Source organism: Mauremys mutica, chromosome 16, assembly GCF_020497125.1.
Source record: "Mauremys mutica isolate MM-2020 ecotype Southern chromosome 16, ASM2049712v1, whole genome shotgun sequence".
Taxonomy (NCBI): Eukaryota; Metazoa; Chordata; order Testudines; family Geoemydidae; genus Mauremys; species Mauremys mutica.
In genome coordinates, this window is record NC_059087.1 from 6701161 (window position 1) to 6720810 (window position 19650).

The 19650-nt window shown below is 38.6% G+C and overlaps 1 protein-coding gene across 3 annotated transcripts in view; it reads left to right on the plus strand.

Annotated features, from left to right (window-relative positions):
- CLIP1 (CAP-Gly domain containing linker protein 1) overlaps positions 1–19650 on the plus strand; it is a 117435-nt gene that overhangs the window by 39011 nt on the left and 58774 nt on the right. For all 3 annotated transcript variants that reach the window (XM_044990096.1, XM_044990098.1, XM_044990097.1), the window contains exons 4-7: positions 12995–13119; positions 13714–13930; positions 17461–17658; positions 19475–19578. In XM_044990096.1, the coding sequence (XP_044846031.1) occupies positions 12995–13119; positions 13714–13930; positions 17461–17658; positions 19475–19578 (644 nt within the window). The remainder of the gene's footprint in view (positions 1–12994; positions 13120–13713; positions 13931–17460; positions 17659–19474; positions 19579–19650) is intronic.

The following is a 19650-nucleotide window of genomic DNA, read 5'->3' on the forward strand; positions in this document are numbered from 1 at the left end:
TGCCAGGGATGTATGATTCAGATGGCTGTGCAGTGTAGCACAATGTCAGTGGTAAAGCTCTAGTGACTGCAGATTTGTTATATTTTGTGGCTTGGGTAATACAGATACTAGTCTCCAGTTTCCATTTTTGTTTAACAATCAGATTAATAGCTATAATTTGCTACTGTTTGTCTTTTTATGGCCTAGCAAATCAATTTCCATGTTGCTGTCGTATTGATTTATAATCATACATTAGATTCCTATGCTGCTGCTGTTACATAATGATGCCACTTGTCAACATCCATCTGGAATTTCAGAAATACTGATTTTTAACTGAAATCTTCAGAATTAACATTCATTTCACTGTTGTTTTTTCTCTTTTGACTACTAGGCTAAGTAAAGCTGCTACAGCTCTGTACTTTACCTCATCCCATTATGCCAGAGTATCGCAGAACATATGGTGTAGAATTTCTGCACCCTGTGTGGAGATCTCTGAAATACTAAAGCAGAACAGAGGCTGGTTTTGCAGCTTTCATTCTATTGTGCTTTGCCAGCATTCAGTAAAATCCTTAATCGTGCTTTAACAAGCTATTTATATTTTCACCATCTTGCTCTAATTTTAAGCTGTACAATAGTGCTAAATACAAATTGCAGACTTCTCAGAGATTTCCATCCAATCTTTCTTTTAGTCATTCAGGGCTCAATGTCTCCAGCAAGCTTCTCAACAGTAGAATGCTTAATGGCTCCCATTAGTTATGACAGGCAGCAACAGAGCAGTCTTTTAAGGCCAGTGATCACCTGGGGATTAGCTGTTCTGCCACTGATCTGTGAGTTTAGTTGGATGTCCTTCATAAGCCTCAGAACAGAAAACTTTTGTATCACAGTTGTGATTTTTATTTTTTAAAATAGTTTCAAGTTCTCTTATTTGAAATGACCATTTTAAAGCTTTAAAATGATGTGTATTGATTTTTGGCCTTCGCTTAGTCCAGTGCAATAGAACATGGTACCTTTTTTGATAACCTCTTTGATGTGCATCTGCATCATAGAAGACTCCTGGAGAAAGATGTTCAGAGCTGTGGAAATGGTGTTCAGCTGCCGGATGTGAGCACCAAACTTTGGTTGTGGGAAGGCCCCACAAAACTGGAATGATGTTCTTACAGGACATTTTTAAAGGCTTCTAAGCACCAAAGTGGTGGATTTAAAATAAAACTGAATTAATATTTGAAGGGTAAACCCCACCAGACTTGCAACCATTTGACCATAGGTCAGATTTTGGGTCTGAACTATTGAGTGTGTCCCTTGTATTAATCACTCAGAGAGCAGGAGGCATAGCTTGCTGTAACTTCAGTATTTAAGATATTGCAAATGAAGAGGCATCTTATGTTTACATTTCCATTAGTAAGACAGGGCAGGAATTTGTACTACTGACACATACAGCATCTCAGAACATGCTGTGAAAATCTTGTCAAGAAAATTGTGTGAATGTTATTGTTTTGTTTGTGGTGATACCATAGAGGTAATGATTCTGTGGTGAAAAGGTGAGTTGAAAAACTAGGATACAATTTCTAGATTATTAAATGTGTCAAGTGAATGGTGAGCTACTGGTCCAATTCCCCAAAGTTTACTAGTGACTAAAAGGGAATTAGGGGTATCTTTATTGTCTCATGCATTTTTAAAAAGTCTTTGTGAGAGTGAGAGAGAGAATAAAAGGGGTAGAGAGTTCTTCATAAAGAATATCTCCCTGCTAGTCTTAGCTACTTAAACACTGACAGTCTAGTTAGTTGGTGCTGTAAGTCATTGCCTGAGGAGCTTGCAGTCTAATTAGACTGATCACACAGGATCTTCCTCTGTATTCCTATATGTTTTATCTTGAAATATATGATGGGATGGTGATAGCATTTTGCAGACAAGGATTAACATGTCTGCACTTCATGGAGGGGGGAGAGTGAGTTTTCAGGGGGAATTTGATAGGAGAGGGTGCTTGTTAGGCATTCCAGAATAGAGAGGGAGCTCCAAGCATAGGGGCAGCATGGAAGAAAGTACAAAAGAGTAATATGAAGTGAGAGGTGAGGCTTGATTCACTGGAAGAGTGAAGCTGAGGAGATTTTGTTTCTGCTGTGTCAATAAAAATTAAAGATCCACCATTTAACCCTCCCTCCCCATCTATCGGCTCTGACTTTATCAGGAGGTTGTCTGCTGCCTTTGCTTCTCCAACACTGCCAGACTTCATTGCCAATTCATTAGTCCAGTGGTTCTCAACCAAGGGTACACGTACTCCTGTGGGTACACAGAGGTCTTCCAGGGAGTACATCATCTAGACATGTGCCGAGTTTTACAACACGTTACATAAAAAGTATTAGTTGTCAGTACAAATTAAAATTTCTTACAATGACTTGTTTATACTGCTCTCTATACTATACACTGAAATGTAAATACAATATTTATATTCTAATTGACACATTTAATTGGTAAAAATGAGAAATTAAGCAATTTTTCAGTAACATCGTGCTGTGACACTGGTATTTTTTTGTCTCATTTTGTAAGCAAGTAGTTTTTAAAGTGAGGTGAAACGTGGAGGTATGCAAGACAAATCAGATTCCTGGAAAGGTTGAGAGCCACTGCATTAGTCCACTTCTCTCTCAAGGACCTTTCTGACTTCCCCTATATTGCCCCAATGCATGGGACAAAAACTTCTTATCAAAATCTATATAGCCACCACTTGTCCTCCTCAAGATTCTCCTCTGCCATTATACATACTGAACACTGCAGTCTGACAATGAGTAGGCAGGTGGCAAGCTGAAACTGCTTCTTATGCTCATTTTACCACTACCTCTTCCTCCCTGATCTTTGGTTTGCCTTTCATCTTCCTGTTGTCTTGTCAGACTTCTAGATTGTGAGTTCTCTGTGGCAGTGACTTTGTGCTTGGCATTGTACAAAACAATGGGACCGTGATCTTTGATTGGGCCATACAGAGTACTGTAATGCAAATAATTAATAAACTACAACATAGTACATCATGCAAGGGTAAAATATAGACGTTAAATACATTTTTCTGTTTTTTTAATGTGTGGGGGTCTTTTGTAGCTGAGCTTCAACATTTGCATCTGTATGTGTTAGATAAGTCCAAGAAGTTTTATTTTTAAATCTATGTTCTCCAGTGTTCTAGATGCTAGATTCTACTCTGCTGATGTCATCCCAAACAATACATTTAAATATTTAAATCTCCAGAGTTGATTTCTTTAGTACAAAAATCGGTAAACTCAGCTGAACATTGCAGCTGCATAAGCCTATTTGGTTTTAAAGGCACTCTCCCCAGCCTCACCCAAACTATGCTCCGCAATCCATAACTTTAGAGTTGATAGTCACTGACCAAGTGCTGGAGGCAGACTTGAGAACTGTCGGTCAGCATCAGTTGCTAGGAAAAACCTGCTCTCACCTACTTTAACATGCCTGGATGTTTAGTCTCTATTGGGTGGTTTAAATGCAGTCAGACCACTTCAATTTGAGGATAGAGCATTGTTGTCTTATCCACAGGAGGGAGGTTACACTGACTTCTTTGTAATATTTATTATTACACAGTAAGACAAGTTCTGTGTCACCAAACAGTTTGTACTCCTGTCACCTCATTACAGGAATAGTGGTTCTTCCTCCAGGGGACAATTTAACCTCCCAGACCTACTGAACACCTACTGACACTCCAGTTCGACCATGCCATCACAACATCTAAAACTGAAATGCCAGCTGCATTCTTCTCAGTTCCTGGCCTGATTGATAGCTACTAGAAACTTTTTGTAAATGTGGGAATAGTCATGACCTACTGAAAATTATTAGGAATATGTCCTGTGCCCGGTCTTGAATGGGCAAACATTCAGAATTACAGAACAAAAATGGTGAGCCTTCAGGAGTTTAGGTTTGTAAAGCACAGGAGCAGTAGAGTTCCATTTGCTCGCTTGGGAATCTTTATGGATACTTTTCAAAGGAAATCCAGTTCTTGGAGGGAAATTCAAAATGGCAATCTTATTTTGTAGAGGTGTGGGTTGCAGCTGGTTAGTTAAGATTGCATTCTGAAATGGATTTAATGTGGGGCTTACATTTCTGTTTACATGCAGGTGGCCCTTCACTGTGAAATTTGTTACTTTTTATGTTTGCATTTTCTATGTAATGTTTGTTTTTTAAAAAAATACATATTTAGTGGGCATTGTTTGAAATTGGTCTGTCTGCAATTCATCCTTGGCAGACTGACCTTTTTGTTGACTAATTTTTACACACACACACACACACACACACACACACTTTTCACAAAAATTGGTAAAGAGGTGAGTTTTTAGTAGATTGGTACACTGAGAAAATTGTTTAGGATTAAGGGTATTTTTTTTGCTTTCATAACTGAAAACGTAAGCAGAACCTGTAGCTGACATTTTAAACATTCTCCGACATGCACACAACTTTCTCCATCAGCTGCTATGCTCATCTATCGGATTTTTCTCCTACAATGGGGAAGGCTTTATATGCAGCTGCTGAGAGATGTTGTATATGCCAGAGAAGTGCAGCTATAGATCTGTTTCCCATGTCTAAATCATTTACATATTAAATACACATAATAAATTAATATACCACTTTTTGTTGTAACACAGTTGAGCTCTTTCCCCTACAACAGTGGTTCTCGAAGCCAGTCCGCCGCTTGTTCAGTGTAAGCACCCTGGCGGGCTGGGCCGGTTTGTTTACCTGCCGCATCTGCAGGTTCGGCCAGTCGTGGCTCCCACTGGCCACAGTTTGCTGCTCTGGGCCAATGGGGGCTGCGGGAAACAGTGCGGGCCGAGGGATGTGCTGGCCGTCCTTCCCGCAGCTCCCATTGGCCTGGAGCGGCGAACTGTGGCCAGTGGGAGCCGTGATTGGCTGAACCTGCGGATGCAGCAGGTAAACAGTCTGGCCTGCCAGGAGCTTTCCCTGAACAAGCGGTGGACCAGCTTTGAGAACCATTGCCCTACAACATACCTAACACGAAAGCAAGAAAATTAAAAGTTTAACTCATTTTCTGATACCTACTGTCTGTTCCTTCATTGCCACTACTATACCACTGACTCACATCACAACCTTAACTCTGCCCTCTAGTATTACTAGCCTTCCAACACCAGTCTGTGGGTGGAAGAATGGCTTATAAGTTAGTTTCCTTTCTTCCGTGGACTTTTTTCAAGTATGTTAATTGTTTCACAACAGTTTATTTTTTGTGTATTAACTTTGGAGTAGAACTTCATAACATGGCATGTTGCCATATTCAGCTCTCCCAAATTACTTCTGCCAGGAAACTAATCTCTGTCCAAAACAAATACAGATATAGTCCTCGCTTCCATGGTACATCAGTCACGTAGAGAAAGGAGCCCTGAAAGATCTTATCTTATCTCAGTGTCTATTAAGAAGGATAGTGATGACCGGAGTAAGTGGGGCATGTACTCAGAGACACTGCTTGTCAAAGGAAGAGAAATACTACTGAATCCGTCTGGTAGAATTTTGAGGAGCTGGCCTAGTTATGTTGACAGTGCAAGCTCACCTGAGAGACCTCATATCAAGTTCATGTTGAACAATATAACTGTGGCTTACCTGTATGAACAAGGAGCACAGGAAGCAACACTCTGAACTGAAAAGGACTGGAGGCTTGCTTTTTTTGAATGGGCAGAGAACATCTTGTCCTCACATAAAAGGTTCTACGAATATCAAAACAGACAGACAGTACTTCAGGGCAGGCAAAGTCTCAGCCAAGTTGTGTTCTCATGGATAATAAGAGCTTTAGGAAAATCTGTTTGTTTCAGCAGCCAACAGCGTTTTTCCCCTTTTATTGGGGAGGGTGGGGGGACTCCAGGTCACTAACACTAGAAGCAAACATCACAACTGGAAAAATAATCGATGATCATTCTCTTTTTTCTTTTCTGACACTAATGTCCAAAGTAATTTAGAAATTAAGGAAGGAGACACCCCATAGTATATCATCCTCTCAGCTCCTTGCTGTCTGTAGTTTCTTTAGATGTGCGTGAAATCCTTTTGAGGCCCTGATAAGCCAGGATCTAAGGGAGCCAGACCCAACAAGTCTGTGCTTAGTTGCCTGGTTGTCTTAAGGAAATTGCAATAATTGTCCAAATTTCCAGCCAGCCAAAGGAAATACAACATACTAGTATATGGGTATTTTATAAACTCACTTTAGTTTTCCAGTATTTAACAAAGTTAATGATTTTGGTATGACTCCTTTTAATTCTGATCTTATTTATTGTACTAGTGTCTAATTTATCAATAAAAAATAGTTAAGGAACCAAATGGAGCCTTTAATTCAGGTAGAATGAGAATTAACATAATCAAGACAACATTTTACATCTAAAGTACATTCCAGAATCTGGATGTGAATTAGCAGTGGTATTCAAAGAGGAAGAAGTAATGACCATAGGCAGTCCATATTTTGGGATTATTGCAAAATAGCAAATCTGAGTATTTGCCATTTGAAAAGCTAATTAGCGTCACCTTCTTCTGTTTCATTGGACCACAACACCATAATTGCATTGTTGGTACAGCATAGCTCTTTTCTAAGAGTAGGAAGGCTGCGAAACCAACTGAAAATGAGAGATTATTTGCCGTGGTACTGCAGGCACTTTCTATTTGATCCATAAGAGATCACTTATTTTATGTATTTTATCCATGAAGGTATCTTGTTGAAAAGACAGTATTAATGAGAAAATAATTTTGGAGATTCCTCTCTTGAGGAATATCGCACTTTCCAGGCAGATAAAATGAATTAATATGATCACGTTTTTGGAAATAATCCCTCTATCCTTTTCCCAAAAGGTAAATGCAAACCCAGCAATATGGTTTGAGCAGGGTGGGTGTGTTTAAAGGTCTTTCTAAATTCAGATACATCCTTTTAACTTTTTCTTATCCTTCCAAAACTCAGAGAAAAATTAATATCTAAGTCCGGTCTGTTCCTGGATGGGTTAGATGCTCTATTTAACAATCTCTTATCAAACTAACCTTTTCAAGGGATTAAAGTTCCTTCATTCATTTAACCAGAGTTACAGCTTTATTATGGTCTAACAAATCTGATGCTTCTGCAGATGAGTGGTAAAGCTGCAACTTGTCCATATGGTCACAAAATATTAAAATCTAGATTTGCAGGCATATGCTGATGTGGCCTTTTTATAAGAGGGTGTTCGCCTTGTGTGGACTCAGTGAAAACTAATCTCTCATTTTATCTTATTGCTCACTGTAAGTTTTTTGTTGCAAGTTACTTCCTTACAGTGAGATAATGGACGTGAATTAATAAGAGAACGTGCTTGCTTGTCAATTTTGTCCCTTGAAATTAGTGTTCCAAGGTGAACCTGTCAGAGAACTATGGGCAAGTTCCCTCCCTTCCCCCATTGAGGTCTCTGCCAATCCCGACCCCACATATGGTGATCAGTTAGACCCTGAGCAAGATCCAGCCAGCCGAGCACCCGAGAGAGAGAATGCTTGGTGCCTCCTCAGAGCTAATTAGGGATTTATTTTTTTTAATGAAAACATGGATCTTGCAGACTTCCGATTGTTAGATGTGTGGGCAAGGTTTAAACTGTTTGGGGTGAAGGATATTGTGCTATATCAACTCTATTATCCAAGGGCCAAATTCTACCATGACATCCACAGCATAATTCTCAGATTTGTATCACTGTATAAGCATTGTGCTGTAAATACATGTGTTTCCACTATTCTTCTGATTTTCAGCTAAATATGTTCTTCCGGACTATGGTACCCTATATAAGAGATGGCTTGACTCCCCCCAAAAATGTTTTTAGCACATTGCACCACTAACACAGATTCTTCTCTTTGGCTGTTTACACCGTGCAGCTGTAGCTTGCTTAACTGCAGCATGAATCCATATTTCCTACTTCTTGGCATTCTATGCTAGTTTTCACAACCAAAGGCTTGTTGGAAGAAATAATAGTATGGAAAAAAGTTAACTGCCTTATGTACAGATTGCAAGAACTGAATTTGGAGCGATTACAGTGGTTTTACAATGGTTAAATTTTATAACCATACCCCATGTATTTACTAGATTTTACATACACGAGAACATTGCAATCAGCAAGTCAGATGACATTCAGTTGGGAATAAACAAAGCTAAACTTGACTTTGCCCATAACCCTGGTGATTGTGTATGTAAAATATCATTGTTCTTTTAATGTTGCCTGTGAATAAACATTAGAGCAAGATATCTTTCTTCTAATTTGCTTAAAGATAAACCCACATATTTACTTTGCCTTTTTAATTACTGGCACAGCAAGGTGATTGGTTGGTTAATTTTAAATTAAATGTGAGACACCAGGATGGAATAACAATTAAGACACATAAGCAATTAACCTCTTATATCTACCTATTGATACTTTAAATTTGTTTCTGTATAGAGCACTACACTTTTTTTTTTTTTGGTGGGGATGGGAGAGGTAGATTTTTTTTTTCTCCAAGGGGAAGAATGTCCAGGGAATAGTCAGAACAACTTGGACTTAGTTTTGCTAGTTTACATGTTGGATGGCTCAGAAAGCAATTCTTTGTCTCATTGGAGCTTTGTGCTTTTGCAGTGGTAAATTTGTATGAGTCTTCTGCACCATGGAATTAGTCCAAACATTTTCCAAATAATTTCCTCTTCTGCAATTCTATGGAATGTCTTCAGTTACTGACATTTGGATTCCCGTGTGGTTTTACATGTTGATGAAAGCCATACTATCAGGAGTTCTTGGTTTTTTTGTTTTTTAAGCAAGCTAAACTATGCGCTCAGGTTCTTTAGTGGATACTTCAGGCAACTAATAAAGCAAAAAGTGCTAGTGTTGTGCCAATATTCAAAAAAAGGCAAGCAGGATGACCTGGTTAACTATAGGCCAGTTAGCCTGACATCAGTCTGGGCAAAACAATGGAACAGTTGATATGGAATTCAGTTGAAAAAGTCTTGATGGATGGATAGGAATATTATTATTGGTGGTCAACATAGTTTTATGGAAAATAGGTCTGGTCAAATCTGATTTTGTTCTCAGATGAGATTACAAGTTTGGTAGGTAAAGGTAACGGCATCAATGTGATATATTTAGATTTTTATAAGGTGTTTCACTTAGTACTGTACAACCTTCTGATTAAAATATTATCATTATACAATATCAATAAAGCACATGTTAAATGGATTAAGAATGGCCTAACTGACCTTTTAAAAAGTAGTTGTCAATGGAGAATTATCGAATGGGGTGTTTTGCAGGGTTGGTGTTAGGACCAATTCTGTTTGACACTTTCAGCAATGATCTGGAAGTAAATACAAAATTACTGCTGATAACATTTGCAGATGACACAAAGATTGACAGAGTGGTTAGTCATGATGACAGGGCAGTCAGAAAGAGAGATCTGGATTGCTTGCTACACCTAAAGAATGGGAGAACTGTATCTTGGAAAGCAGTGACTCTGAAAAGGATATTGAAGTCATGGTGGACAAGCTACTGAACATCAGCTCCCAGTGTGATGGTGGGGTAAAAAGGATGAATGTGATCCTTGAATGTAGCCACTGCGGGTAGTATACTACCACACTCCACTCCTCCCCCTGTTTAGAAATGTGGAATTATATAAAGATGCCTATTTACATAATTTGGTTCATTCACACCCACCTGCTTTCTTCAGGAAGTTTTTGAAATGAATGCTTGTAAACTAGAGACGAACATCTTTCATTCCTTAACATCACATTGGGGTAAATTTATGTAGTCTTAGAATTTGACCAGTTCTGTTTAATCACTGTTTTCCCACTTTTTCAGTGAAACCCTAGCTGGGACCCTAAACTGAATTTCTCCATCCCACAAAGGCCAGAAGTTTATATTAACCACATTGGTTCATTATTATTTGATGTTATCAATCTTGACTATGTTGAGTGTGACGATCAGCTAAAAATATTTGGCAGGCCTTCTCTTTGCTGTTCAATTATTTAGTGGCCTGCCTCAATGTGAGTGAAGGTCACAGAGTAGCTGTCTTCATCATTGTAATGTTGTCCTATTATTCATTTAACTTTCTAAAACTCTTGTACAAGGCTTTTTTTACTTGTTCATTTATGCCCCATTGTGAAATAAGCATGCCTCCAAATACTACAACATCATGGATGTTGCACAGCTTTTTGATATAGTTCTCCAGCAACTCCTTTTCCATATTTTAATAGCTGTAGTAAATTGCATTCAATGTTACTATTGGCAAGGAGTATTTTAATAGCAGGATGACTTGCACTTTAGCCATATGACACTAAGGCCTGGTCTGTATTTGAAAAGTTTTATCTGTATAGCCATTTTAGTTAGGAGGGTGTGATGATTTATTTTTTATTTATTTATTTTTTTTACTGAAATAGTTATACCAGTAAAAGCCCCATTATGGACCCAGTTATACCAGTATAAGCTGCACTGGTATAAAAGTGCTTATGCTGGTGTAATTACATCCACAGTAGGAGGTTTCTGGCACTTTAATTTTACAGGCATAGTTGAAGTGTTACAACTTTAGCAGTTGTCTGTTCCTCTGCATTTTGTTTTCTTCGTACCTATTTTAAAATTGTTCATAAATTTCTGTAAGTGCTGAGCACTTAACGTATGATATCTAAGGATCTAACTTTACATTTTTATTTCAGGCAGATATATAGCTTCTATGCAAGAGTAGAAAGCTGCAATTAAATCAGATTTATACTAGAGATTTAGAGCCAGTATTTCTGTAAAATCAAAGATTTGGTGAAATCTCAGATATTGCAGTGGGGTTAGAAATAGATGGATGGATATTTGACAAGAGCTCAAAGGCTAGTTTTTTAGTTCTCTAACACTCTTGGTTGCATCCTGGTTTAAAGTACACTTGTTTTAAAGTACACAGGGTATGAAATGAGGGCAGCGTAATGAGTCTGGCATGGACTTTGCAGCTTCATTTTCTGTTTGGTTCCCTCTCCCCCCCCCCCCCGTTAGATTATATTTTGAGAACAGGTTATGGATGTGTGTTTGCTGTTTAGCCCTGGGAGAAAAGTTGGATGATTTGAGGGAGGAGGGAACACATTTGGATTCAGGGATAGTTCCTCCAGTGAAATACTGAATATGAAGCATGCTAGTTATACTGGAATGTAAAAAGGTGTTGGGATCCCATGTGACTTCCGGTCTGTCAACTTAGATTTTTTTTTTTCTTGTTGCTCTTTTACGAATGAGGACAAACACTGTCTTTTCTATGCCAGAAACACCGGGTACCAAACATTTTCCTAGTACTATATTTACCTGTGTTTTGTTAATCGTAAATATAAAGTATTTGTTCCCCCCCAGAGCAAAAATGACTTCTTATACCAGCATAAAAACAAAGACATAAAGATACTCTGTAGATTAAATGTTATTAAAAGTAACCTGTGCAGGGGAAAAACACAGATCTGCCTCCTTTAGCAGGTACACCTCTACCCTGATATAACGCTGTCTTCGGGAGCCAAAAAATCTTACCGTGTTATAGGTGAAACTGCGTTATATCGAACTTGCTTTGATCCGCCAGAGTGTGCAATCCCCCTCCCCACCGCCTCGAGCGCTGCTTTACCGCATTATATCCGAATTCGTGTTATATCGGGTCGCGTTATCTCGGGGTAGCGGTGTATAAAGACCACCAGAAAGGCACTTTCCTGCTTGTTTTTTCATTTTAGAAATAGGAGAGGCAATTCTGAACTTTCCTGTTTTTTTGGAGGTTCCTGATATGCATATTTGAAGCTTTCTGAGTCATTAATTGAAGGAGTGTTGAATCTTTAATGAGAATTCAGGCTTCTCAGATAAATAGGTGTAAATAAAAATAAAACCATTTTAAATAAAAATCACTCCCCCTGTCAGTCAGGTTTCATTTCCTTCATCCAGAGAGTTTCTCAGGAAAATGGAGTGAACGAGGCCTGAATTGCTAATATAAAAAAGCGGTATTTTAAAATCTAGATCAGGCTTTGAACATAATAAATAAGAGAAGTGATACAAACCCATTTTATTGTCTTGGCAGGTCACTTTAAGTTTCTTGTCAAGGTATAGTTTCCTTTTCACTGCAGGGTGTGCTGGGAATTGCAAATACCAAAAAAAAGTGCCAAAAATGCCCTTGGTGTAAGAGGGAACCTCTTGAAAAAGTAGTTTTGATTGACATTTGGTGCATATTAAACTTTAGTGCTAGATGCAGAAGCTGCACAGATTTTCTCACAGGGAGGCCACAACACCTGCTTGACCTGCAAGACTCCTGCCATGCTGGGCTTGTTCCAGCAGTAGATGGTCAGTCACACTGAACCCCTCCTTTCCTCTCTTAGTGGTGAAGCTATATCTTGCACGGATGTGCTGTAGGTGAGTAGAGCACCATCTTGGTGTCTGGAAAGGTCTCCCAACACTTCTAAGCTAAGTGATTTAGGATGCACTAGTCAGGAGTACATGCTGAGAAAAAGCACTTTCTGGGCCTTTTCTTCCTTACAAAATCCATTCAAATAGGTGCTTCCTTTTGCAAGCCTGCCAACGCTCATGCTTTATATTTCCTTTAAATGTATGAATAATTGTAGTATTTAGTTAATCTGAATTAGTCCAGTGAGGAAGCTAAAGTGCTGTGGGGTCGTCTTCTTCCCTCACAAACTTACAATAATAAACCATTCTAAATAGGTGCAGGAAAAACTTAATTTAGAGTAATGGAGTTTAAGGCTAGAAGGGACCATCAGATCATCTGAAATTGGCTACAACCCAGGTTCCAATGCTGTCAGTTCCCCACATCTGCACTGGGTAGTGGTAAATATATTTTTAGTCTTATTCAGTCATGGTTGTGGTTCTGAAGACACACTCAACATGTTAAAATAGAAGCAGTGGTAAAGATAGAGTAAATATTTCTAAATACTTACTGGTTGAATCACATTTAATCCTTAATTTGCAGTGTGTTTATGAAATTGCTAAATATTTTTACATCTGATTTGATGTTTTAGTTTGGAAACTCAGTAAAAATTATTACACTTCCCCCCCCCCCCCTTCAGGTTGGTGGCACCAAAGCTGGAGTAGTACGTTTTCTGGGGGAAACTGACTTTGCTAAAGGAGAGTGGTGTGGAGTAGAATTAGATGAGCCTCTGGGAAAGAATGACGGAGCAGTGGCTGGAACAAGGTTAGTTTATAATCCTATAATAATAACTTTCAGTAACACATAAAACCCCAAGCAATTTTGTATCTTTCAAAACCTCATATTAATGTTTACTTAGTCTGTAAGGTCTTTGGGATGGAGACCTTCTGTGTTGTTTGTGCATACAGTGTCTGGCACAATGATGCCCTGATCCCTGACAGCAGTCTCTAGGTGTTACACAATACAAATACTGATAATTAATTTTAGTGCAGCTAGCAGAGGGTCTTGAAAGATTTCCTTTTCTCTCAAAGAGGTGCCCCCTGTTTGCTTGGAAGAATGCATGTGACAGAAGGGAAATGGAGATGCTAAACCTGAATGGAATTTCTGTAGGCCAAGGGCTTTCTAACTGCTGAGTTTTCTGCAAGCAAAGTGCTAGCGCTTCTCAGAAAAGAGGTTGTAAGAATTTTATAATGGAAAGTGCTAAGCAGCCTTAATACCAGCAATCTCTTCCCCTTGTTTAGACTGTTGATGTGGAATTCCTTAGAAGTTGCCATACAGTACATGAAAAGGTAATTCTCTGCAGTCTTAATCTATTTAATGTCCTCATCTGTTTTTTTTTTTTTGTTTGTTTTTTTAAAGGTATTTTCAGTGTCAGCCAAAATATGGCTTGTTTGCACCAGTCCACAAAGTTACCAAGATTGGATTTCCATCAACCACACCAGCTAAAGCCAAGGCAACTGTGAGAAAAGTGGTTGCAACGCCGTCAGCTCTGAAACGCAGTCCAAGTGCATCTTCCCTGAGTTCTCTCAGTTCTGTGGCATCATCAGTAAGCAGCAAGCCAAGCCGTACAGGACTAGTAAGATTCTTTTTCTATTGCATGCTTTACATTTCCAAGCAGGAACCCATATGGCACATGCCTGTGGTTTGCTTATGTAAACTGAGGATAGACCAATTCTTGTGAAGAGCATAATATGTTTCATTGTGCTCTTTTGTTTTTCACTCAAAGCATGCATGTAGGAAATCTTAGCTAGCCCTGAGAAATAGATAAATATTTGTACATTTACCTTTATATATTTAACAGTTAACTCAAACTACTAACTGAGTTTTTTGCAATAAGAAAGGGGCTTATGCTGTCAGCAAAATGAAGGGCATCAATGTATTTTGGGATCCATGTTGTAGAGAGTTGTCCATTTTTCCAGGGCTGCTTCTCTGCTAAAGCTACGTTAACGTTTGCAGACTTGGGTCACATTAAAGCTTCCAGAGATGAACTTGTGTCTGACTAAACATAATATTAGAAGCCTCAGCTAGACCAAAATGCAATATCTTTTTCTTTTTCCATTGGAGAAATGGTTGTGTGTAATGGGTCAGTAAAGAAATGTAATGTGGAAATCCAACATCTACCTTTGTTGATAAGAAGCCTCTTTCTTTTCCTAATTGATTTTAATTCTGTGAGCGTCTAAAGAGTAGAAACAGCTAAGTATGGTGTTGAGATTAATTTTAACATAGTACTAATTTATGACCTAATATATTTTATATTTATGTTCCTTTTTTAAAGTTTGGTATATAAATGTCATGGTCTTGGGTCATGTGTAGTAAAAAGGAAACTTAAGAATCCTCTGGGAAAGCTTGATATCAAACTTGGGAAAGCTTGATATCTTCCCTAACAACTAGGCAATTAAGAGTGTAGAATTAATTTTCTATTGCACCATTCATCCCCAGAAGATTCCAGAGCTTTTTTTTAATAATCCCCAGAAATTAATATACAGATGACTATATAGGGACCATGTCAACTGCTACTGAAATTCAGCCACCTCTGGAATGAAACTGAGCCGCTAGCATACAGCTCCACTGAACAGCTGGTTTAAGACAGGGAAGATATTGTTACCATATTCATTTGAAACGGAAGCAGATTTCACATGGGCAGAAGTAGTTACCCAAGTCAACACTTGACCAGGACAACAGGACTAACAATTTATTATAAAAACCACATGGATCTTTATTCGCCACAAGTGAATGGCACCTTTTTCTTCTCAGTCTTTTCTGAAATATCCACTTCTAGCAGCACAGTGCCCCCTAAACGTATACAGGTGCATTGGTTCAGTACTGACTCACAAGGAAGAAGACCCTTCTTCTGCAGCACCTGCTTACTCATTGGAGGGCTCCCATCACGTACTGACCTGGATCCGTCCAGCTTAGTGTAGTAGTTTTGACAGGATCATAGCATAAGAGGGAATGTAATTATAGGCTCTAATAGTCTTTGGAGTGTTACTTATTTTGTCACAGTGATGCTCCAGTCCCCTTCCTTATACTCCATTCTGATTGAGGATGAATGCTTAAGGGTCCAGCGGCAGAAGAGATTCTGCTTGTCAAAATAATCTTTTGACATTTTCCTCTCTGAGTAAAATGCTGTTTATTGCAAGAAGCCCCAAGTTTCTTTGCTCGTGTTCACATTTTAGTCACAGCAGATCTCTACTACTCTGAAATTCCAAACACAATGTTTTCTGGTAATTTTATATCTTATCTGGAATTTACCAGGCTTCCACCCGTTCTTCTAATTTATACAAGGCTGCTGTTCTTTTCGCTTGCATATGCAATGAGTCACCAGCACCAAGGTATATGAGCCTGTAATGTAGAAAAGCTGTCTGTGGCTATTTGAGTCTGTCCCCCAATCTGAATTCTTTTGTCTAGTACTGAAACCTTTTAGTTTTTAGACCATTAATGAAATGAAGTGCTTTGAAAATCTGCAGAATTGAAGAGACATGAGCTAAGTTTTTGTCATGCTTCTGGGATGGAGGAGTGTCTCAGGAGCACTGAGGAAATGAGGCAAGGTCATCCAGACTTCAAAAGTCAATGCTTGGCTTTATTAGAAGCTGAAGTAATTCTGCCTAGTACTTTTGAATCACTTGAGAAGTACAGTGTTCGCACATTTTCTTGGAAAGCTAGGTTATTTGTAGCCAATTTGGAAATGTTAGAATCTGTAGCGATTCCCAGTGGTCAAAAGAGAGAGAAGATGGATTATTTTTTTTCCCTAGTGCAAGATAATGGCAAAAACTATTCTTTTTAATTTAGAACATAGAAAGGGAAGTCTGGACTGATGTTCTCCAATGCCAGCATTCTCCACTGGATATAGCAGTATTGTTCAATTGTCCAGTCTTTGGAAAGACCATGAAAGAGACATGTTCCCGCTCTTGGTCACAACTACTGTGATACTGTTTAAAACTAATCTATCCAGAGAGCAAGGTTGTGATTTTGAATAATTGAGATTTTGATAAGAACTAGGATCAAAAATGCTATCTATAGTTTAAGACCTGGGGAGAAAGTTTGGATTACTAGGTTTCAGGTCAATTGTTATATATTATTATAACAAATTTACTATCTCAATACTTGCTGCACCCACAACTTGTTCAATAACTATTACTCATTAGTAAAAATTCTTGTACTTTCAGTTCTGCCACTTTCCCACAAAAAGTTTTGACAAAATGGAGGATAGGGGCACACTAAATTCTCACTAGTCATTGTAAGAGCCAATTCCATTAAGTGGAGCAGTGGGCACGCTTGATCAAGCAAAGCCTCAGTCTCATTTGAGAGAGATTACGTTTTGCAGATAGATTCATTTATATTTATACCCTTAATTTTAGTCATTCCAAAGCGGTTCTTTCCAAAAACTATTAGTTCGACTCAAATCCTCAGAGTGATTCCTAGCAGATATCAATTATACTCTTCAGAATGTACTGATAGTGACAAGGATTGCAGAACTTTCCCTTTTAGTCAAGGATAATTCCCATTGGCTTCAATGGGAGATTGTCTCAAATGAAGACAGCAGAATTTTACTCTGAATATTTATCCATCCTTCATAGACCCAAAAGGTGGTAATGGGACTTCCTGGGGAAGGCTTTTCACAATCCATTTGGAAACCTAAAATGTTCTTAGATTGCAGAAAGTGACCCAAGATTATGATTCCATATATAAGGGAAGAATGTCTAATTTTACTATGAGGACATGTTTATATCTAGCCAGGGCTCATGCTTAGCAGTAACCTAACAAGCTAGCCTTCGACTGAGTCTACAGTACCCATCTTAGACTGAGGCCAGCCTTCTTTTTTCATTTGAACTCTTTGGTCTCCTATACACCACCTGCTGATTGCCACGTAACAGTCTTGCTGCACAATCATGTCCCTTATTAACTTCCGGAGCAACTAATTTGAAATTAATTTTCAAAACAGGAAATAAATTATTTTCCTCTCTCATTGGTTTTGATATATAAAGTGTGGGAGGAGCTGCAGTCAGGTATAAACATCTGCTTAGCTAGCAAAATGCTTGTACAATAAGATTATATCTTTCCTTTTTATTTGATAATGAGGTTTTTAACATATTTGGTTTTTTGAAGTTAACAGAAACATCTTCCCGATATGCAAGAAAAATTTCTGGCACCACCGCCCTCCAGGAGGCTCTGAAGGAGAAGCAGCAGCATATTGAACAGCTTCTGGCAGAGAGGGACCTGGAGAGGGCTGAGGTCGCTAAAGCAACAAGTCATGTAGGGGAAATAGAGCAGGAGCTGGCATTGGCTCGCGATGGACATGATCAGGTGAGAAATAATGCTGCTCTTTTGACATGATGCTTGTAGGACAGCCAACTTCTTTCAACTTCACACTAGGTTTTATTATTTGATTGGACAAGTTTGGGAGTAATGGGCACTATTTTAAAATTGAGTCTAGTTTGCAGCCACTGCTCTTCTTAGAGGTTCCTGGGATGGTGAAGTTGAGACTTTTTAAGAAGTTGTGTTTATAGTTCATTCTGAATTTTAAGAGGTGGTATTTTAAAAACACTGTTAAATATTGTACAGTGCCCTGAGCAGTTGGGTAGGGAGCATTCTAACATTTGTTGTTAAAATTACACATTGGAAACAAGCTCACTTAGGTAATAATACCTTAATTAAGACGCTCACAATAAATATTGTTAACAGTCATTTCCAGATTGTAGACTAGAGACAGAAGCTACCTATTTGGTGCTATCTCGTCCATTCCCTAAGTGGCCATTGCAGGATTATTATCTGTAATGTATAAATTTTATTCCTTCAGCCAGTCTATTTTTACACATCCCAAATGCTTATGCTTCCCCCACATTCCTTGAGAGACCATTCCATGTGGAATGAAATGAAATTCAACATTGATAAATGCTAAGTAATGCATATTGGAAGAAAAATAATCCCAGCTATATTTATACTGCAGTGGGCTCTAAATTAGCTGTTACCACCCAAGAAAGAGATCGTGGAGTCACTGTGGATAGTTCTCTGAAAACTTCCGCTCAGTGCTTAGCAGCAGTCAAAAAGGCTAACAGAATGTTAGGAACTATTAGGAGAGGGATAGAAAATAAGACAGAAAATACCATATTGTCACTATATAAATCCATGATCCGCCAACATTTTGAATATTGTGTCCAGTTCTGGTTGCCCTATCTCAAAAAGGATATAGAGAAACTGGAAAAGGTTCAGAGAATGGCAACAATGATGATCAGGGGTATGGAACTGCTTCCATACAAGGATAGACCAAAAAGATTAGGACGGTTCATTTTAGAAAAGAGATGACCAAGAGGGGGATATGATGTGGAAGATATGAATAAAAGGATTATTTATTCTTTCACACAATACAAAAACCTGGGGTCATCTGATGAAATTTAATGCACAGTGGGTTTGATACAAGAGGAAGTACTTTACACAGCTAACCTGTGAAGCTCATTGCTATGGGATGTTGTAATGACCAGAAGTATAACTGGGTTCAAAAAAGAACTGGACACGTTAATGGAAGAATGGTCCATCAATGGCTATTAGCTCAGATGATCAGGGATGCAACCCCATGCTCAGTGCAACACTAAACCTCTGAATGCCAGAAGATGGGAGTGGAAGACAGTGGTGGATTACTCCTTAATTACCTTGTTCTATACAGTGGCCCTGAAGCCCTGGTACATGCCACTGTCGGAGACAGGATACTGGGCAAAATGAACAGTGGTCTGACCCAGTATCACATCTCTTATGTGATAGAGCTCACTTCAGGAAGCCTTAGTCTGATATTTAGCCTAGATTTTGCTTTTCATATTTCATCCAATTCCTTCTAATTAATACCCATTATACCACACCTCCCCTTGCTGTTTATACCATTGGTATATTGGTAAATGGTTATCGTGTGCCTGTCCCCTGGGTTATCATTTTACCAAGCTAGAAGTATTTTGTTCTTAATCTTTCCATTTACACCTCCATGCGGAATAGTTGACTGTCCATTTTGATTTTCTGCAAACCATATGGCTTTCTTCACCCTTAAATAGAACCCTGTTTAAACTTCTTCAAGTAAATATTGACTTGCCTAATCTTTTTACTTTCTAAATTCTGTGTCATTGCTGCTAATTAGCATGTACTGGAAATGGAAGCAAAAATGGACCAGTTGCGGGCCATGGTCGAAGCTGCTGATAGGGAGAAAGTGGAGCTTCTCAACCAGCTTGAGGAAGAGAAAAGGTGAACCAAAAACTTTATTCAGGATTTCTCTCCATCACAAACAAGGTTTTGTGTTTCAGATGTGGTGGTTTG